General features: G+C 43.5%; 1 protein-coding gene across 3 annotated transcripts in view; it reads right to left on the bottom strand.

Annotated features, from left to right (window-relative positions):
- Positions 1–4,266: 4,266 nt before the first annotated feature.
- DOCK8 (dedicator of cytokinesis 8) overlaps positions 4,267–22,830 on the bottom strand; it is a 206,393-nt gene continuing 187,829 nt past the window's right edge. For all 3 annotated transcript variants that reach the window (XM_070590602.1, XM_070590603.1, XM_070590604.1), the window contains 5 exons: positions 20,792–21,028; positions 17,911–18,054; positions 16,513–16,619; positions 5,745–5,915; positions 4,267–5,367 (listed from right to left, as the gene is read on the bottom strand). In XM_070590602.1, coding sequence (XP_070446703.1) covers positions 5,307–5,367; positions 5,745–5,915; positions 16,513–16,619; positions 17,911–18,054; positions 20,792–21,028 — 720 coding nt within the window. In that variant the 3' untranslated portion in view covers positions 4,267–5,306. The remainder of the gene's footprint in view (positions 5,368–5,744; positions 5,916–16,512; positions 16,620–17,910; positions 18,055–20,791; positions 21,029–22,830) is intronic.

Raw genomic sequence — 22,830 nt, 5'->3', positions numbered from 1 at the left:
CTTTAGAGCTGTACCACCTTGAAAATCACTCCCTTATTCTTGTACCAGTGACTTGCCATCTTCCAAAGTGTGAGGAAAATAGTAAAGGAGGAAGCCATTTAGCTATCAAGCTAATGCCTCAAAGATCATCATCAGACTAAGAACTAGGTTGGACCCAGTAGCATCATTCTAGAAAAAGCAATGCTCCCCTAAGATGTGCTACACACGAGGCCTTAGAGACCAGGTAGGTGGACAGCTCTCCAAATACTTTTCAACCAGGCTATGCCACACTGCCTCGAGTAATTCTATGACCGAAAACTTATGACCTTCAGAGATTTGGGTTTTTAATCAGGCTCTGTGAGGTTGGATTTAAGATTATTAAAGGTAAGGTCTAGGATGATTCAAGAGAAGTCATCAGAAAAGGGGAAAAAATCCTCTTAATTCTTGCCTAGGCAATGATAATAGGTAAAATCAAGAGTGAATGGAAAGCCATTCCTCCGGGGCCAATTGTCCCTAATCATCTGTCCTCCGTTAGGTGCTTTTAGCCCAGAGCCACAGAAAAGGAACAGTCGGCAGAAATCACCACTGATGGCCACCCCCATTCATTACTTTGGTTATTTGCAAACATTCATTGAGTGCCCACTATGGGCCAGGCACTAGAGAGACAGTGACACAACCTTGATGCTTGACTTTTCCCAGTTGAAGCTAATATTTATTCCACTTCTCTGCTGCTCTCACTGTTCTGCCAGTGCCCCTCCCTGCCCTCAGCTCTGTGGTTCCGATTCCTGATCGTTTGCACCATTTTTGGCAAGACACTCCAGAGGATGAATTACTGGTACAGCAAAACATGCCACCCGCATCTACCCCAGTCCCCACTCTTCTTCAGGATGCGATAAGCTCCAGGTCCTCCTTCATATCCTGCACGTCCCCGTCATCTCCCCTCCTGGGGATGGTCCTGCCAGCTCAGTGGTTGTGAGTATGATATGAAATAAACTGTAATCCTGATCTCCACCCAAATTCCTTCTTCTGAATGTGTTGGCTTTAAAGCAAAATGTTCTGCAGTGAGCTCCCGTGGTTTATTTTGCTTCCTTTCCCCTTTCTTCCCAGTTCCTTGAGGAACTACCAGTCCCTCTATTGTTAGCCATGTGGGCTGAGTTGATGTTGACCTCACTACCAGTGTGAAGGGAGAACCCTCGTGAGTGTGAGCCACTCCGATCAGAGTGAACCCAAGGAATTCCACTGGGAATTCTGGAACGCAGAACGTCTCTTCTTTATGGAGGTTGGTGGTGCGAGGTTGTAAAGCTCAGGACTGCCTTCGCCCTGATGGATGAGCCTGGAATTTCCACGGACCACTGCTGAAAGCCTGAGGATGGAGCCAACCAAAAGGAAGCAGAGATGAAAAATGGACCCAGGACATAGTGCGTGGGTCTTGAATCAAGCTGCGTCTGAACCAATGCTACCTCTGGATTCTTCCGTTAAGTGAGCCACTGAACTCTACACCCTCTTTAAAAACACCAAATTGAGTTTGGTTTTTCGGTCCCTTACAAAAGATTGCCAACTGAGGACTACCCGTAGGCTAGGGCTTCCCAAGTGGTGTGCCATGGTGCACTGTGGGCTGGGTTACAGATATTACTTAGGGTTGCTTGCCCCAGCCCTTAGGGAGGGATTCAGGGCAGCCAGAGCTCCAAGGCTGGTCATCTCTAGCAGCAAGTATCTTAGTCCGTTTATCCCAGTGAGACAACAAATACAAAATTTTAATGTGTTTCATTATGGTGATTTTAAAATATGTTAAAAAATTATTTAACATTCCTCCATCCAATATGTAGAGCCTAACTCCCCTTGAATGTGGACTGGACTTGGTGACTTGCTTCTAAAAAACAGAATATAGCAGGCATGAGGGAGCATGACTTCTGAGGCTAGGTCATAAACAACACTGCCATCTTTGTCTTGTTTCTCTTGAATCGCCCACCCTAGGGGAAGTCAGTGGTCATGCCGTGGACGCTCATGCAGTCTGGGGAGAGAGTCACATGAAGAGGAACTGAGGCCTCTCCCCATCAAGACTAGCACCAACTCTCCAATGTTATGAATGAGCCACCTTGTAATAGGATCCTCCAGTTTCAGTCAAGGCTTCAGATGATGGCAGCTGTGGCCAACATCTTGCAAGACTTCAAGTCAGACTGCTCATCTAACCCACCCTCGAATTCGTAATCCACAGGAACTGGGCGAGATATTTGGTTGTTTTAAGCTAAGTTTGGGGGTTGTTATTCCTCCATAGATAGCATTTACACCCATGATGTGAAAAAGATTGGGAAGCATTGCCTGAAGTCTAAAGAAAGAATACCCTGGATACTGTGGACATACCCAGCATTCTGGAATATATTAGAAACTTTAGGGTTTTTTGCAAAATGATACTTAATCAATAACAGCTTTACAACATTTGAGATAACAAAGGAATGCTCCCTGTCTTTGAGAACATACCTGCAACCACAATTACCAATGCTGGCTCAAAAAGTTTTTCGTTTTAAAACAAATCTATTGTCGTGGAAAGGACTCCTTACGGAATAGAATTATGGCGTTTAAGACAATGTGAAGCATGACAAACTTAATCAGGTCTATGCAGTATATTCATGTTTCATGTTCCTGAAATTCTTAAGATGGTGACAGTTGCACACTTGACCTTGTTGAAGGAGAAGAGGCATGAAGCTAATCCGAAGATTTTTCCAGGAAGCTTTCATAGGGGGGTTTTCCCAAGTAACATCAAGATGGTTCCCATGGCATATCAGGGTTCTCTCATTTTTGGAAAACAAAAGGCCTAATTTGCTTTATTCTTCAGAATGTTTAAAATGCTTCTTTCTCAACCCCATATTTAGACTACATGGTCAGAGGACCAATGTCCAAATTCTTTAATGCCGTTATTTAAATAAGTGCAGCAACGCCTCCACTTTATTTATAACTGTTACTTAAAGAACAACTAAACTATCCGGAATTGAGGAAAGAGCCAGGGTTAGCTCAGAAAGAGTATGAGCACACAAAACCCCTATGAGAAGGCCACACTCCCCAACTCCACGAGAGTCACTTCTAGGTAAGTCCACAGGCTCTCAATCACAATTCTGTCACTCTCACTCTGGACGCTATTCCCACTACTTTTGTTATCCTGAGCCTACAGATCAGAGGCATCAAGTTATAAAAGTTGGAAGCTTCTAGAATTGCACCATCCAATACAGTAGCCACTAGCCACATGTGGCAATTAAGCACTTGAAATGTGGCTGGTCTTAATTGATAAGTGTAAAGTATACAATCTGTAATTGTAAGATACATACATACAGATTTCGAAGACAGTATGAAAAAAAGAATGTAAAATACCTCAATAATTTTTTATATTGATCACATGTTGAAATAATATTTTGTATATATCGAGTTGAACAGAATATATTACTAGAATTCATTTCACCTATTTTTATGATTCTTTTTAATGTGGCTATTAGAAAATTTAAAATGATATATGTGGCCTGCATTATATTTCTGTTGGACAGTGCTGTTCTAGAAGCAGGTCTACTCCCACTCATTCATTCATTTAGTCATTCGACAAACATTTATTGTCTTCTGTGTGCTGAGCACTGGGCTAGGGGATGGGAATGCAGCGGTAAACAGTTCCTGCACTTGTGAAGCCAGAGGTACCCACTGTGGCACAAGAGAGAGTAAATTTAGCACCTAATCCTTATTGTTTTAGTGCAGAATGTAATAGGGATTGATAATAATGGGCATCTTTGAGTTACTTAGAGAAGGTTACTTCCACAAGGACTGTCCCAGTCTGCTGTGTGTTATGGCTACAGACATATTGATGCTCTTCCTCACTAAACTGAGTGACTTTGGAAGGCAGTGACAATGTTTTTTGACTTTGGTCTCACCCAGTATCTCCCACACAGAAGATGCTGAATAACATTCGGAATTAAAGAATGTCACGTGCACTCATTTAAGAAAGCAGTGAGGTGTATAATACACTTTAGAAAGGCCTAAAAAACAAAAAGTTTGGCACTTCAACTTTAGTAATTAAAAAAAATTCCTCTTTCAGAATATAAATTCATGCATACCTGATGGTATAAATAAAAAATTCTAGAATATCCAAATTAAATTTTCTCTCAGGACTACCAAGATTAAATATTGCATATGAGGAATGCCCCTGGATAGCAGTGTTTGACCAAGGCCAGGATTATGCATCTTTTTTCTTCTGTTAAGTACTTTACAAAACACTGAATTGTCAAAATAAAAACACGAGTTGCAAAGGGAAACATTTTGCTTACAATTCTTATTACATTTTTCGTACCAGTCAGGGCAATCAGTCATATTAAAAATATATAATTTAATTCTCAAATAATAACTTTGTTCATCTTTCTCCTAAAGTACATTGTCAAGAGAATTCAAAGCTGAATATATTCTGTAGGTAATGTACACATGCTGATGGACAGCACAATGTTCTGAAATGAGAGCAGAGATACTATCCTTTTATAAAAATAAACTTGGTCCCAGGAGGAGGAGAAAAAGAGTGAGCAAGAGTGAGCATAAGAAAAAATGCAAAGCATTATGGGAGAATCATTTCAACTGAAGTAAATGCGGCATCTATGACTTTTGGCTGACCACTCAGAGTACCATGTATCTCATAAATCAGTGCTTTGAGTGTCTTCCTCTATAAACACGTTAAATTAACATAACAATAACAATAAAGCAAAAATAACTATACAACAATTAGTCCACCGTTACCAAAAGGGTAACGAGTTCACAAATAATCTATCCCCAAATTTCCAACCACCATGATTTTTAGATTTCTAGTTAGGCCTCCCCTCCCAGATGTTTGCACTCCTGCAAGCTCACCCTCCTTTCCCATATAGAGGGGATCAGTGACATTTACTCTGAAGAGGTTGGTGGGCAACTTTTCCATTTTCCCTCCTGCAATTTGGGTTTATCCCGTAAATTCAAATCTGGGCCAGAGGAAGTCATCTCTTGGGTAGACAATGACGGACCACTCTGCAGGAGATGCTGTTTATGCCTTGTTTTGTACAATATTGTTAAAAAAAACATGCTTTAATAAATACATAGGTGCCCCTGATTAACCATCCTCCACCAGCTGCATTGCCCAGTATAGCCAAAATCTCTTCACACCCTGTTTGGGTGTAATGCCCATGGTCACTTAGATCTCAAAGCTTCTGGAACGCTGTCTCATCAGGGAGCATGTGGTCTGTCCTACGTGGCAAATGTCCGATGTTTTAAGTTCCAACAAGTCCTTTTCCAACTTGCGGGGCCTCCGTCTTCACGGATGAAGACAGCTTTTCTTAGCTCCCCTGTGACAACTGGGTTTCACATTTCCTGAAACTGGATCTGTGGAAGGAGTCTCTGAAATTAAGGAGGGAGGGAGAACAGAGGTAAGAAGATCAATTAGCCTTTTAAAGAGAGGGAGGGGGGAAAAATCACCCACTAGAGAAGGCTATCAGTCATGGGGAATTCAGTAAATAAGTAAATAAGTGAAGGTTCTGCGATCCCTTCAGGTTCGGCCCTGGGAAGACAGCTGGCAGAAGGCCAACATGAAGGGTCTGGGGAGGTCAAGGACAAGGGTCAGGAGGTGAAGGATGGGAGCAGGACCAATCGCACTCGGTGGGCAGGCCCGCTCCCACCCCTTGGAGGTTCCGCAGCTCACAGAGTGAGCACAGCAGAGCATGCGCTGTCCACCGGGCCCCAGGCCCTATGCTTATCCTCCTTTGCCCGGTTTTTACCTCTTTTGACTCTCAACTCTGAATATAGGCTTGTAGAGTTCTGGAATTTTCCGCTCGATCATTGGCCTGAGGTTCTCTTTCAGCTTGTTGTAGTTCTTTTTGAGTTCCTGCTGATACTCCCTCTGGTCCGCCGTGATGAGACGCTTGTTTTTCTCTACAGCCTCACCGCATCTAGGATGCAAAGACCAGGGTCGGGGGAAAATGAGGTTTTATTTCATAGGAGTTTGAAGTGCTTAGAAATGTGGGCTGCTGACACTATTAACATTTCTTGAGTACCCCTAGGAATGTTTGCAAACTTGATGGCCTGTCAGGATCCCCTGTGGAGCTTTTCAAAATGCAGATTTCTGGGCCCTACCTTAGACTTAACGAATCTAAAGGGCAGCACCCCGGAATCTGTATTTTTGAAAGCTTGCTTAGCTGATGTTGATGCTCTGACTTGCTATGTGCCAGGCACTATTCAAGGAGTTTTACATGCATTATCTGGTTAATTTCCCCAACAAACCCAGAAAGTCAGCGTTTATCTCTATTTTGTCCTTGAAGCTCAGAAATATTAGGTCGCTTGCCCAAGATAACGCCGTGAGGAAGTAGTGGACCCACGATTCAAACTCAGGTCATTGCAGAATGGAGCCTGTTCCACTTACAAAACTCTCTGGGATTTATGGCAACATGACAGGTGGAGCAGATGCCATCCAGCCTCCTCCTGCCAGACAGCATGGAAGTGCTGGGAAAGCACAGCAAAACTTTGTTAAAAGAGAAAGAGAAATCCCAGGTGCCAGGAAGGAAGAAGACACTCAGAGTGAGGGCAGGAGCTGGTGGCATGGCAGCTGTCACAAGGACTGCCCGTTAGGACTTTAAGATTGCGTATAGGTCCTGCAGGCTGGGGGAAGGTGGAGTGGTTTCAATGCCCTCACAAGATAAGTGATGCAGCCTTGGCCAGGGCCAAGAGCGCCTCTGGATAGGCCACCTGCATATAGTTCAGAGCCTTGAAAAGCTACTCCATCTAGAAAAAGCGTCTAGAAAAATGCTGAAAATGGTCCAGACAGGTAGAATGGAAGCTTGCTATCAGTTTGGGGCCATTAATGGGAAAGAAAGTCACCCTGAGAAACTGAAATTCTAGGCTTGCACCACATGCGGGTATGAGTTACAAGTTTGCATTCCTCTGTTGTGGGTACTCCAAAGTGAGATATTAAAAAAAGGAAAACAGACCAAGATTATTGAAATCCCTAGGGCTCAGACTGAAATAAACGTAAAGTTCTGGAGGAACGCTTTCTCAATCAGGGCCCAGAGACCACCCAGAAAGAGTGACCCTTGCCAAAGATGAGCTCACGAGAAAAAATTACGAACCATAGGAGGAAAACAACACGAGGGAGAACCAATAAATGCAACAAGCAGAAGAATTAGCCAATAAGAATTAGAGATAATAGAACAATGTGCAGACCAAAGTTGATAGAGAGATGTAATCAAAGATACAAAATCCATGATTTAAAAAAATGTGACAGTAAGAGAAGAGAGATCAGGAAAATTTCAGAAAGAACAAAATAGCACTTCTAGAAATTAAAATCTAGTCACTAAAACAAAGAGAAAAATCTCAATGGACAGGTTAAACAAAGTAGACACAACTAGAGAATTTATAAACTTGATGACAGATCTAAGGAAATCACTAAAGAGATATAAAAATTAAAAATATAAAAAAAATGGTTAAGAACCCTGGAGATATCACGGAGATGCCCAACCCACATCTAAAAGAATTTCTAGAGGCTGATCCGGTGGTGCAGTGGTTAAGTTTGCATGCTCTGCCTCAGTGGCCTGGGGTTCACAGGTTTGGATCCCAGGTGCGGACCTGCAGACCACTTGTCAGGCCATGCTGTGGTGGCGTCCCACATACAAAAAATAGAGGAAGATTGGCACAAATGTTAGCTCAGGGACAATCTTCCTCACCAAAAAAAATTTAAAAAATAATAATAAAAAGAAAGACTCTATAAGGGAATGGAAAATGAGTAAGAAGCAATATGCAAAGAGATAGCTGATAATTTTCCAGAATTGAAAACAGACACAAATCCTTTAATCAATGAAAACAGATCTATACCTACCGCCACCATGGCAACACTGCAGGGTGTTAAAGATAAAAATCTTTAAAGCTCATCGTGTTTGTCTAACTTGTGGACAGCCTAGTGTTTCCATGGTCTCCCACATAATATGGTATATACCAAAGAAGAAAATTACATTATTTAAACATGATAAAGTTTTGCCTTTTATTTTATACTGTTTTACCCAAGGGAACTTACAAATCAACAAGCCTGGAAGGGACAACATAATAGCTGAAACTTTGCTGATATGCAATAATTAGTAATAATTCTATTGTCTTTCAGATGAATAGGATTCTGGTGATGAATGTGGTTTAAACTGTTTTCCTAGCAGTAGTGCTAGCTTTGGGTTAAGTTATGGGACTCACCAGACCTGGTTACCAAATCCTCCCTATTACCACTGGACACATTTTCAGGATGACAGTCAAAGGTAAGGAGAGTGGAACGTGACTACGGGGCAGGGAAAGCTACCTGGCCTAGGCAAAAATAAACCTACGACCACAGCTTCATCACAGAATTACCCTGCTGTAGAAGAAGGACCTGATTTAACTCAGCCAGGAGCTTAACTGGATTTCCACCTATCTTTTAAGTTTGACATTAATTGAAGCAAACTGTAGGATACTTAAGGTTGCCTATCAAACCCTTCAAGGAAGAGGTAGAAGGGGAGACGTACAGCCTTTGAATCCTGAGAAATCTACATCACCCCTTCATATTTTTTATTGCTTCTTAACTAATAGTTCTAAGCTACCACCATATATAAAATAATATCAGTTTCAGGATGACTTCAAGGCCCAGGTTTGTGACACTGGCGGACTACAAGAGGCCTGAAGAAGCTGACTGCTGACTTGGGGATGTCTACTCTGAAAACTTTGGGAGATTAATTAAACTCTCTGTAGTCTCTGTTATCAGAAGCAATAAGAGCTAGCTAGCTTATACTGATTGCTCACTATGTGCCCTAGAGTGGGTTAAATGCTCAGAGCCTACCTCATAAGTTATTGTAAAGATTAAGTGAGTTAAACATATAAAATGCTTAGCACAGTGCTGGCACATAGCTAAAATTTAGAACACATTTTTATTATTATTCCTGATCAGCTCAGTCTGAATGCAGAAACTATTTGTTCACTGTGAGAATGATGGCCTATGAGAGATTTTATATTCCAGTCCCTTGTTTTTCATAGTTGATGAAACTAAGATGAAGGAGGTGAGGTGCCCTGTCCAGAGTCACACAGCAGAGTCAGATGGAAGTCCAGGATCCTGGTACTCCCGGACCAATGTCGCAGCAGCCCCACTGCATCTTATGGTACAAACCTCAGAGAGGCAGACAGTCTCTATATCGAAATCAGATTGTTAAGTCTCTTTCCTTTACAACCTAGTCACTAAGACAAAGAGAAATATCTCAACGGACAGGTTAAACAATCAACTAGATACAACTAGAGAACTAGAAAGAATTATACAACAGATCTAAGGAAATCACTAAAGGGATATATAAGTTAAAAATATGAAAAAAATGGTTAAGAACCCTGGAGATATCATGGCGATGCCCAACCCACAAATAAAACAATCTCTAGGGGCTGGCCTGGTGGCGTAGTGGTTAAGTATGTGCCAGGCCCTATTCTAAGCTCTGTGTATTAACTCATTGTATCCTGACACTAACTCTAAGAGGTAGTTCCCATTATTGTTCCCATTTTACAGTTGGGGAAACTGAGGCTCCATGCCCAAGGTCACACAGCTAATTAAGGCAGAGTAGATAGCTGAACCCAGGCAACCTGGCTCAAGAGCCCACACTCCTCACCCCAACACCACAAATACTGCCTACGGAGGGCACTGACCTTTCTAGCTAAAATTCAGGCATATGGCCTTGGTCTCGCCCCAATTTGTAGTATTCTGCCTTTCTCAGCTTCATCCTGATAACCTTCTAGCAAGTGTCCACTCAGGGTCCATTGAAAAACATGGCTACTGGAATGAGCGGAGAATCTGACAGAGAGGAATTGGCCCCCCCCCCCTCCGCCATGACGGGAGTCATGTATATGCTCCAGGCCCTTAAGGTAAGGAAAGCTTATTTGGGAGCCAGACACCAAAGGAATATCTGGCCTCCCCACAGGAAGAGCTGCAGTAGATGTTAGAGTCCATGGGCATAGCCACCTCCGCCAGGCACACTCCAGTGGCTTTCTCTAACCTTGTCCCCTTCATTTCTTCGCTCCCAGCCTGACCTCTACCAAACCCCAGATCCCAAGGGCAGCCTGTCCCGACGGAAGACTAGTTTAAATCCTGGTTCTGCCACTTATATGCTGTGTCACCTTGGGCTAATCATAACCTCCTTCAGCCTCACTTCCTTCACTATAAAACGGGTTTATGAGGATGAAACCATGTTAGGTGTGTGAGGACTTAGCTGAGCCACTGCCACCGGGGAGGGCCGCCCAGTCAATGTTGCCTGCTTTTCCTGGAGCCAAGTAGGGGTTACAGCCCATTGTCCAGTGTGCCCCCGTCACTGCAGATGGGGAAGCACGTGAGACCGAGAGTGCACAGCACTGTGGGGCACCCCAGGAGCTCGGCGGCTGGGCCCTCCTGCCATCCCCTGAGCCACTTCTACCTCCCCTGGTGGGGCCTGTGTGGCTGCCTCCCTGGGGGAAGGTACGGTGGCTCTTTTTCCTCCTTTTAAGGCCAGATGTGGGAAGGGAGTGGGGCCAGATTGGGCTACGGGCTTGGGAAGGCGTCCAGTCTCACATCTGACACCTGGAAGCAGGCTCTGAGGGCCTACTGAACACACTAGAACCCAGGCGGGGGGCAGGGGGTCCCCAGATCAGACTAGGCTAGTCCTTCATGCTTGGTTCACGTTACACTGGCATCAACCTCCTCCAGGCCCTGGGCTTCTGTCCTGAAGAGTCGCCGAGCCCTGGGGTTCCAGTGATTGTATAATATTTTCTAATTTGGTATCAGTCCCAATAACCCCTGGGCACGGGGCCCCCTTCCCAAAGCAAGAGGGCAAGGACAAGCCCTGAGGACCAAGGGCTTGTTGGAGAGAGTTGGGAGGGAGAGGCCCAAGAGAGGAGGATGGAATCACACTGTAACAGAAATGGGGTTTTTTCTCTCTAAAATCATTGCAGAGGGCATGAAGAGGCAGAAGAGCCATGCGTGTGTGTAAGGTGGGCTCTCAATTTTCTGTCTAGCGTCGTTGGCCCACTAATACAGGTCTCTGTGACCCTGGAAAAGTGACAAAAGTCATTCATGTGTCCCCACAATTGACCTGTTTCGGAGCCAGCCCTCATGATAGTTAAGATCTTGTTTTCCCACCAAATATTCAGCTCTCTTTCCACCTACTGCTTCTCTTTCCACCTACTCCATGCGCATTTGGTTTTCCTTTGGCCACTTGAGCAAATTCCCTCTCCTGCCTCTTCACAGACCTTAGCTCCAGCTTAAACGCACCACCCCTCAATCCCCTGCTTTTTGACTCTGACCACACGTGCAGTGGAGCCCTGTCAGGGGACATCCGAAACTGCTTCTCTTAAAGGCAGCCTGTGATGGCGTCTGCCTACTGCTCTCTTATTTAAAGATAAAAATGAATTTAAAAATCATTTAGTCTTTATAGGAAGAAGAAAGTGCAGGTAATGTTATGGACTGAATGTATGTGTCCCCAAGATTCACATGTTGATGCCCTAACCCCCATGTGATGGTATTTAGGGGAGGAATTTAGGTTTAAATCAGGCCATGATGGGGTCAGTGCCCTTGTAAGAAGAAATCGCAGAGAGCTTGCTTCCTCTTCCTCTCTGCTGTGTGAGGACACAGTGAGAAGGTGGCCATTACTAGCCAGCAAGGGCATTCTCCCCAGGAACCAAATCTGCCGGCACCTTCATCTTGGCCTTCTCCTCCTCTGCACTGTGAGAAATCAATGTCTGTTGTTCACGCCACTCAGTCTAAGGTATTTCATTCTAGCAGCCCACGCTGACTAAGACAGAAACACAAGAAGAAGAAAACTGGCACAGGTTGCAGAGGAGGGAAGGAGAATGTTGTCTCTCTCCATCTTGGCTTCTGAAACCGTCAGGCGCTTTTTCTTATCTCAGCAAAAGGCAGGAAGGGATTGAGGTCCCAACTTGGCACCCATCTGCAGAGCCCAGGCCTGGCTGGATAAGCATCAGCCGCAGCAGGTCAGCCTGCCAGGTTCGTTATGGCTGTATCTGGTTCCAGCACAGCTGAGTCAGAAAGGCCACTGCCCAGCGGCGGGACCTAGCTCAGTGCACCTGGCAAGGGTATATTTCCAGTATTAGCAATTAGCATTGCAAGGCTCACTGTGTTCGCCTTGGAAATCTGGGCTTATCGACGGACAGCCCAAATTTGCTGAGAAGTGGGAGCTCACTCCAGAGAAAACCTGAGAGCTGTTCAACACCAGATATCTTCCCCCCCTGCGCCACCGCAGCTGTCTGAGAGCAGGGCTGGGGGAGAAAATTCACAGCGCAAATAACTTGACAAAATAGTTACACTAATTTGTAAATCATTTATCCGACAAAGGGTTGATCTCCAAAATATATAAAGAACTCATACAACTCAACAATAAAAAGACATACAACCCGATCAAAAAATGGGCAGAGGATATGAACATTTTTCCAAAGAAAATATACAAATGGCCAATAGACACATGAAATAATGTTTAACAACACTAATTATTAGGGAAATGAAAATCAAAACTACAATGAGATATCACCTTACACCTGTCAGAATGGCTATAATTACCAAGACAAAATACAACAAGTTTTGGAGAGGGTGTGGAGAAAAGGGAACCCTCGTACACTGATAGTGGGAGTGCAAACTGGTGCAGCCACTATGGAAAGCAGTATGGAGTATCCTCAGAAAATTAAGAATAGATCTACCATATGATCCAGCTATTCCACTGCTGGGTATTTATCCAAAGAACTTGAAATCAGTGATCCAAAGAGACTTATGCACCCCTATGTTCACTGCAGTATTATTCACAATAGCCAGGATGTGGAAGCAACCCAAGTGCCCATCAACTGATGAATGATAAAGAAGATGTGGTGTACATATATATATATATATATATATATATACACACACACACACACACACACATATACAATGGAATACTATTCAGCCATAAAAAGACAAAACTGTCCCATTTGCAACAACATGGATGGACCTTGAGGGTATGATGTTAAGCGAAATAAGCCAGACAGAGAAAGACAAATACTGTATGATTTCACTCATATGTATAAGATAAATAATACATGGCTAAAGAGAACAGATTAGTGGTTACCAGAGGGGTAGGGGGTTGGGGTGTGGGCGAAAGGGACAAAGGGGCACATATATATGGTGACGAACAAAAATTAGATTACTAGAGGTTAGCACCATAAAGTGTATTCAGAAATTGATAAATAACAATGTACACCCGAAATTACACAATGTTATAAACCACTATGTTCTCAATAAAATTGCTGGGAAAAAAAATTCACCCTAGTCATTAACAACCTGTAACTTTAATGGACTTGAGAAGCAGTTAAGCAACGGGGAAAGGAAGGTTTCCTCACCTGCTTGTACTGAGGGTCTAGCTTACAGACCATCACCGTCACTCATTTCAAGTGTACAGTTTGATGAGTTTTAGCGGATTTATACAGTTATGCAAACTTCACCACAATCTCTCCCACCACCTGTGATCTATGTGAAACAAAGTGGAAGGGAAGTCAACCTCTAGTTGCCCTCGGAGGTGACACAGTGAGCAGCAGCATGGTTTGCCTATAGCCTTGTCCCATTTGTACTGGGACTTCATCCTTGCACGTGTGTAGCCCGGTGCCTGGCACACAGTATGGGCTCAGTAAGTGACTGCTGAATGAATGAATGAACTGACATCTATAGTCAGTTCAAGAGGGAAGCAGTTAGAGCACGGTTGCTGTTTTGCAGGGAGGAAAGCGAAGGAAAAAGAGGTGAGTGACAAAAGGCATGGCCTGAGGGATTACGCCACTCGGGGGGTGGTGAGGAAGAAGAGAACATGTGAGAGGGAGGCAATCAAGCAGCTTTACAGCCTCTCCTCAAAGTTCAGCCCCATCCAGCAGCATCAGCATCACCTGGGAGCTTGTTAGAAATGCAGAGTCTCAGGCCCACCCAGACCTGCTCCATCAGAATGTGCATTGACAAGATTCCCAGGTCATCTGTTTGCACAGTGACGTTTGAGAAGCATTGATAGATATTCTTGTGGCTTTCCTAGAATAATGGGGCACCCCAACTGGCAGTTGAGAAGTTGGTTTGATAGCCTGATTTCCCATGGGAATCAACAATAGAAGGGTTGGAGAATGTTTTAAATGGTGAATTTGCTTTTGGAAATCCAGTATTTTTCCAGGCCATCTGGGGAGAAAGATAGAATCACCATCCAAAGTCTAGTGCATGACTTTGTTAAAGGACCATCCCTGGAAAACCTGCTGCCGGTTAGGTGTCTTGCCTGGAACAGTTTGACTCAGCCCTAGTCCTCTTTGTAGTCACTTGTCCTGGGGCTAGAGCTAATTAGAAATGTGTGTTCAGTAATGATTTTATAAGTACATTTTAACTAAGAAAAATCACGGCTTCTCTTAACAAGCTTCCTTTTACATTTAAACTCTATTCAGAGCCCCATTTACCAACACTACTGTCTTTCTTCCTTGTCCTAGCATGTTCACGAGAACACGCTGCTCTTGCCAACTCAGAGGAGCCCAGGGGCATTGTGGACACCCGGCCTGAGTCTTGTCATGTCGGTCACTTTACCAGTAATGGCTCCCTCTTCCCGCTATCTCCATTCTTCCACCTATATATTGAAGATGAAGTGTAAGTCATGTTTTCCACAAAGCCTTCCCCAGCCACTCCAGCCTGCAACTGACTATTTAGATTTCTGAACTCTATAACCGTATATTTAGTGCACTTTTTTAAAAAGATTTTATTTTTCCTTTTTCTTCCCAAAGCCCCCTGGTACATAGTTGTGTATTTTTAGTTGTGGGTCCTTCTAGTTGTGGCATGAGGGATGCCACCTCAGCATGGCCTGATGAGAGGTGCCAGGTCCACGCCCAGGATCTGAACCAGAGAAACCCTGGGCTGCCGAAGCAGAGCGCACAGACTTGACCACTCAGCCACGGGACCGGCCCCATATTTAGTGCACTCTTAACAGTTCTTAGCCTGTGCTGCCTTGTGTTATTATTTGGCCATGCAGATATGTATCCTTTTGTCAGGAACAGAGGCACACCCAGCTCCTGTATTCCCACAACTAATGTCATACCTGGGTCATAGTACCTGCTCATTAAACATTTCATAGGTCCTTTCAGAGGGCCAGAGAGGCCCAGGCCACTGCCAACTTCAGGGACCTTCAACCATAACTAATTTTAATTGAAGATGTGTGGAAAGTAAATAGATCTTTAAAAATTCCCCAATACTTTTCTAGCCTTTTGTTCTATGAAAATGCATCATTTACTAAAGAAAATCTAGCTTTTGTGTAATGTCAGAATTGCTAGCAAATACAGGAAACAATTCAAATACCAAAACATTAATAAACATAATCTGTGTGCATGTATGTGTGCATATGCCCACATGGACACTCCTTATAACTAAGCAGCTGCGATTTACTGCAGGACCAAGGGTGTCTCTGTACACAGCAAATTTGCATCCATCTCACCAAAGCGTGTGAAGGAGGAGGTATCTCTAACCTCACCCAAAACTAGCGTTCTGATGAGTTTTCACTGAATTTAGCAAACTCTAACTTTTAGCCTACTTTATCCCCATCTGTAGTATGTTCCCATATTTTACATGCTGCTCCAAGGTTCTGCAGGAAAAGAAATATTGGTACACATTTTTCTGATGTCCTTCTCTCTTATGGATGAAATGCCATCACATTCTTCATAATCATTCCTTTTAGGGCCACAGGAGACCCAATATACCTGTTGGTATTGCAATAGCTTGCAAGACATTGCCCAAAGACTGGCTTCCTATCCAGGCTGGACAGGCTGCTCCTGGAGCCAGCTCCCTTGCACAATTCATGGGCAGAAATGAGGGCTGCCTGACAATGGGAACTGCCAGAGAGATGGTACCTTTGAAAAAGCCCAGTTTTAGAATCTTGCCTTTATCTCCCAATTTGAGGCAGTGTCTATCTTTACATTTCCAAAAATAGCTTCTTGCATGATATGGGAAATTACAAAGACTGCCAATGCCAAGAGCCTCTGAGACTCTTACACATCAGTGGAATATCAGTACGTGGATGGAAGTGTGGGCTATTTCAATTCACAAGACCTGGGTTTGAACTCAACTCTGCTACTAACTGGCTGTGTGACCTTAAGTAAAATCACCTCCCATCTCTGAACCTCCATTGCCTCTTTTTTAAAACGAGAATGGTGATAATACCTGTTTCACAATGTGATTGTGACGCACATGTGAGATGGTGAACATGAGAGCACTTTACAGTTGAAGCTATGTATCAGGACTGTAAGTAGTACTGCTCTACTGTAGGGGTTCTCAAACTAGAGCATGCATCAGAATCCCCTGGAGGGCTGGTTAGGCCACAGGTTGCTGGGCCCACCTCTGGAAAGTCTGATTCCGTAGGTCTGGTTGGTGCCTAAGAATTGGCCTTTCTAGCAAATGTCTCAGGTGATGCTGAAGCTGCTGATCTGGGGACCACACTTTGAGAAGCACAGCTGTACTGAATTCCCAGTCATTGTCCTTCTTACCGCATTATGAATTCCTTAAAACATAATCTCAACTTGTTGTGATGTCGATAGAGTTTTGGGTCAGCGGGAATTTCAGCCAAAAATACTTGGGCTACTTCCAGTGGTCCCTGATGGAAAAAGTAAAAACAATACTGACGTTAGAAAAAAATTAAATTACTTGAGATAAAATGTTGGAGTGACTTTTTAGTTTGAACATTTAATTTTGAAGTTAGTTTGACCAAAACAAAAAATCAAGGAGGGTCTTGAACATCTCAGGAAAACTTTGATTCCTTAGGAGGAGTCTGTAGTTTTAGAAGAATACTCAGAAGTATAGATGTATTTTCTTAATTAAATACTAATAATAGGTTTTCCTTCATATATAAAGGTAATACTACTACATCAAAGAAAATGTGCTTTGAGTTGCTTTTCTGAAAATGGGGATTGTCTTGATCCATCCATTCATATTCACTTTTCTAGTTGCCCAAATGGCAAGCACCATTTTGTGTAACTCATGCTGGCTTGAGTCAGATATATGGATAGTACATAGGTAGTCCATGGTTGTGCCTTTAGAAAGTCTTCCATTTTCATTAATGGAAGGAACTTATAAAAGCAAAAGCTTCCTAATATGTTCTGGTCTTGGAAATATAATAGTCATTTTTCTTCTCTGCTATTTCTGTTCCCTTGATGCTACATAGACACAAGTTTTTGCAGGGGCGTCCAGTTGTGCTGAGCGAGGGAAGAGTCATGGTACTCACTGAGTTTTTGAGTGTGGAGGTGGACAAGAGCAGACCTAGTTCTGAAATTAAGGAGGCACACTGAACAGAGAGTACTAAGCTAGCACTCCCTCCATCTGAGACTGGTTTAGTTGCACGCTAAGCTTGGGAGTTAGGATTCAAATAGATCTGAGAAGGTCCAGTCTAGTTTTAAGTGGCCTAAGGAGCCTGATCTCAGGTCACTCCTGGTTAGCAAGGCCACTGGCATGCTGGGTTCCTTGGTGACTGACCCAGGGCTTGGATGTTGTAGACGTTTCCCCTGTCTCCTACAGGCATTCTTCAGTTAGTCTCCAGGCCTGCAACAACTCTGCCTAAATTGGGCACGATGAAGCCCTCTTCCACAGGACCCCCGATCTGGATCATATTGCCAGGTCTGGGGCCGAGTGAAGACTTCTCCAAGAAAACGGTACTCGTTAGACATGGTCCACTCATCTCCAGGATTTCTTCTCTACCTTGGGTTGCTACATGAAGCAGAAGAGGCCTCCTCAAAGTCCTCTAAACCTCACAAGTGTTCAGTCTAAGTTTAGGAACATCACTTGTGTGCTGATCAGACTCCTCATCAACCTCCAGGAGGGAGGGTGCAGACATATAATTAAAATCAAAGTACCAAGAACCAGAGGAGCTGCCACTGGCTGCTTTTGCTCACCTGATTTACAGTAGCTCCAACGGAGCCCTGCAGCACCATCTGAAGCATCTTGGCATCAGGGGGCTCCTGGTTAACGGCAACTGCTAACTGCAAGGTCTTCTTTTTCATATCTTCAATGGCAACTTCGATTGGTGTCAAAACAAACTGAACATGAGACACAAATGCAGGGAAATTATTGCGTGGTCTGATAAGCCGTGGACAAACCTGGAGCTATGATGAAGAGGGCACCTGGATTTGAAGAAGCAGCTAAGGAGGCTTTCAGAGTAACTTCAAATAATCTGGATAGGTTAAGAAGGAAGGGCTTAACATTTTTTGAGAACTTATTATGTCCCAGCAACTTTACATACATTTATTATTTTCTCCTTTAAACAATGTCCACATTCTCTCCATTTTATACTCAAAGGAGGATTTGTAAGGTTAATTAAGTGCCACAAAATGACACAGGGAGTAAGTAGGGAGATCAAAATTTGATCAAAATGATGTCTACATTCAAAATCCATGTCCTTTCTACACTGTTAGTTTTCCTTTCCTATTATTGAACATATTACTCAACTTATAATTGGGAAAGCTATTGGAAGTACAGCATTCAATATTTTCTTCCATAATATTGAAGATATTCTTCCAATAATTTCTTCCACCATAAAACAAGATTTTTGGCAACGTGTGTGCCTTCTCCAACTCACCGTTAAGGTGAATTCCTAGTAAATAGAATTCTTGTAAGGGTCAATCTACTAGTTGCTAAGTTCTGGTGGTTTGAGGTATGGTCCTTCCTGAATGTTATGGGTGCAGTGATGTCCCCTCAAAATTCATATGTTGAATTCCTAACCCTCAGTCCCCCAAAATTTGACCTTATTTGAGAGAGGGTCTTCACAGAGGTAACCACATTAAAAAGAGGTCATTAGGATGAGACCTAATCCAATAGGACCTATGTCCCTATTAGAAGAGGAAATCTGGACACAGAGACATGCATAGAGGGAAGGTGGCCATCTACAAGCCAAGGAGAGAGGCCTGGAACAGATCCTTTCTTCACAGCCCTCAGAAGGAACCAACCCTGCTGACACCTTGATTTTTGACTTCTGACCTCTAGAACTGTGAGGTAATAAATTTCTGTTGTCTGGGCCCCCCAGTCTGTGGTACCTTGTTGTGGCAGCCCCAGCCAACTAATATACTGAGGTTCTCAGGGAACTACCGATGGCCAAGAAAAATTGTGAGGACTCTTACTGGGACCATGAATTTCTTTCTGTGCTATGCCTACATGTCCTAGTGTTCAAAAGTCCAAAACAATAAGAACACAGCAGATGCCTTCTAAACCAATCTCCTCTTGACTGAGCCACTATTCAGGCTTTCTTTGCTCTCTGTGAACCCCACTCTCTGATGTGGTTGCTCAACACTCTTGTTGATGGGACTTCTGCTCCTGCCCGATGAGGTGTGTACTCACCATAATTTATCTGTGTTTGTTCACCAACTTGATTATGCATGCTATACGTGTTATTTTAATGACCTAATCTAATTAAATAATGCATAAACTGATGAACTACAGGTGTGGAAAGAAAAGGAGTTGTTTCTATGAAAACCACACTGAATGCTTGGGCTAGATGTCATGAAAGTGAGTTGCTATAAAGATTCCTGTCATATTAAGTGTGCGCAAGACAACTGTAAAAGGCTAGAGGCAAAAAAATAATAAAAATCCAGAAGGATTCTGCTCTCCCATTGTTTAACAAAGATCTTTAAGCTCTCATTCTGCTTTATAGAAACCAAAACTGGTAATCATGGACAATGCATTATGGGTGGGGTTTATACAAGCAAGACAATGCTAATTGTGACCAGCCAACCCAAAATCACAGAGAAGGCTGAGGCCCTATATAAAATGAATGACAAATAAATGTACATCTATGTTTTTTTAAAAAATAAAATGTTTATAGTATGTCTAATTTTGAGTGACTCTGTGGCTTGGGATACTTTCTTTTTCTTTTTTTTTTGGTGAGGAGGACTGGCCCTGAGCTAAGATCTGTTACCAATTTTCCTCTTCTTTTTGCTTGTGGAAGATTGTGGCTGAGCTAACATCTGTGGCAATCTTCCATTTTGTATGTGGGATGTCACCACAGCATGGCTTGATGAACAGCGTGTAGGTTCACGCCTGGGATCCAAACCCAAAACGCCAGGCTGCCAAAGCAGAGTGTACAAATTTAACCACTACACCATAGGGCTGGCTCCTTGATATACTTTCTTGGTCAGTCTCATTACAATGGATTAGAAGTCTTGCACTCTACATAGAACCAGAGAAGAGAAAGGGATCTTTCCTGCCAATGGATAGATGAGGAAACTGAATGAAGATAAGTGGCTTGCACAAAGCCACAGGAGGAAGCTGGGACCAGAAGTCAGCTGGCCTCCTCTCTACCGTGCATGGTGCCCTTCCTCCAGTGCACCACCACCGACTCATTGGAGCTACTCTTTGCTGTTCCTGTCTCTAATAATTAACAGCTATGCCTGTATCACCTTTTAAATATGTAAGCTTTTAAATATGTAAAAAGACAGTATAAAATATTCAAAATTTAAATACATATTTCATAAGATATACCATTAAAATATAAATATTAAAATTACGTAAATATTTTCTATTAAAGATATAACTTTAAAATATAAAATATTTACATATAAAGTAGTGCTATAAAACATGTAGCTGCCTGAACAGGATTTCTGGCACCACGAGGGTGAGAGGATAACACCTATCGCTGTATTTCAAGAGTGGCCCTTTTAGATTTTCACTCCAGTCTGCCAAGAAGGAGCACGAAGGAGGTCTGTGTGTTGCCCCGGGAGGTCACGCAGGCCCACTCATTCAGTGGCGGCCTCAGTCCCCAGCTCACTCCCCTGGGGCCATCACCTCCTCCTTCTGGATGACGCTGATCCGGGTCTTGATGTAGGGGAAGGCGTGCATGGTGGTCAGGACGGTGTTCCGACGGTACTGCTCGTGCAGCTCTCCCCGGGGCCGCCCCTCCAGGGTGAAGGGGGTGGTGTACATGAACCTCCGCAGATTGAAATTCTTCTCAAAGTAGGTTACCCTGTCTTTCATCTCGTACTCATCAAAGTAGGGCTCCACAAAAGTGATCTGGATGTAGGCCTGAGGGGGAAAAGGCAGGGAGAGGAGGAGATGAGCTAGCCTGCAAACCACCACCCAGGACACACTGGGGAGGCGTGCTGGAACCACGCAGCAGCCCCGCCCCTCTGAGTTCACAAAAGCCACAGAAGCTGAGAGCATCAGGTGAGACTTCGCCATCAGCCGTCTGTCCTCTCCACCCCCAGGGAGAGAAACGAGTGCGAGAAGGAGAGGTGAGTATGTCTGTGTGAAGTCAGGTCCCCTGCTCACAGAGCTAACTGATGCGACTGAAACTTGGTATGAAAGTTTGCAAACTGCTCCTCAGAAGAGACGGACTTTCCTTTTCAGAACAACCATGACCACTGCACACTTATTAGAATGGCTAAACTAAAGAACACTGACAATAACAAGTGTTGACAAGGATTAGAGCAGCGGGAACTTTCATGCATTGATGGTGGGAAGGCAAAATGGTACACCACTTGACAAAACAGCTTGGCAGTTTCTTATACAGTTAAATTACACTGACTATATGACCTGGCAATTCCCCTTCTGACGTGTGTACTCAAGAGAAATAAAAACTTATGTTTACACAAAAACCTGTACACAAATGTCTATAGCAGCATTATTCACAATAGACAAAAACGAGAAATAGCCAAATGTCCCTCAAGTGGGGAAGGGATAAACAGATTATGGTAGATCCTTACAAGAGAATACTACTCAGCAATAAAAAGCAATAAATAACAAATGCATTGTGCTAAGTGAAAGAAGCCAGACTCAAAAGGCTGTATGATTCTATTTACATATATTCTGCAAAAGGGAAAACTACCAAGACAGAATACACATCCGTGACTATCAGGGGCTGAATGCAGAGGGAGGGAATGATGACGAAGGGGCATGGGGAAAGATTTTGGGGGTGATGGAACTTGTCTATATCTTGGTGCTGGTGGTGGTTACATATGTTTGTCAAAACTCAAAGAACTAAACACCAAAAAAGTGAATTTTACTGCATGTACCTCATTAAAAAAATGCACACACACATGTGCACACACAAATACACTATGAAGAAGGGCATTTATTAAGAAAGAAGGCCTCTTTAAAAAAAAAGGGGGGGGCGCGTCTTTTGGCAGAGAGGTTGAGTTTGTGGGCTCTGCTTTGGCAGCCCAGGGTTTCGCCTGTTTGGATCCTGGGCACGGACCTAACATCACTCATCAGGCCATGCTGAGCCAGCATCCCACATAGCAGAATTAGAAGGACCTGCAACTAGAATATACAACTATGTACTGGGGGGCCTTGGGGAGAAGAAGAAGAGAAAATATTGGCAACAGATGTTAGCTCAGGGCCAATCTTTAATTAAAAAAAAGAAGAAGAATGACAATGACCATAGACTCTGCAGCACCCCCACCCACTGAAATGGATGGGTGAGGTCAGTGACCTCAGACCGTAAGGCACTATTTAGTGTGATGAAATCTGATTGTAATTCTGGTTTCAGATTCTCATTTAAAACTCTCACAGCCTCCCTTGGGGATTTTAAAGAGGGGAAAAGAGCACCCTGTGTCAGGAACGTCCCTGGGACTCTACACAGCTGTGTACAGATCACTGTGGGCACACCGCCAATCCTATCTTTCAAGGACCTCAAACATTCCTGTCTGAAGCTCAGCTCAGCTCTTACCACAGTTACTGCTTCAAGCCTAGACTAGGGAATGTGTCTAAAGCGGGCAAGTCTTCTGAAATATGTAGAAAAACAAACTCTTAAATTTGGCCAGTTCCTCCCTTCCTTGCATCATCTTCTTAATATCCTGGAGGACAGAACTGAGAGAAGAGTTTGG

This window comes from Equus przewalskii, chromosome 22 (assembly GCF_037783145.1).
Source record: "Equus przewalskii isolate Varuska chromosome 22, EquPr2, whole genome shotgun sequence".
In the NCBI taxonomy this organism is placed as follows: Eukaryota; Metazoa; Chordata; class Mammalia; order Perissodactyla; family Equidae; genus Equus; species Equus przewalskii.
The sequence above is the reverse complement of the archived record's forward strand: the minus strand, read 5'-3'. Positions and strand labels throughout refer to the sequence as shown.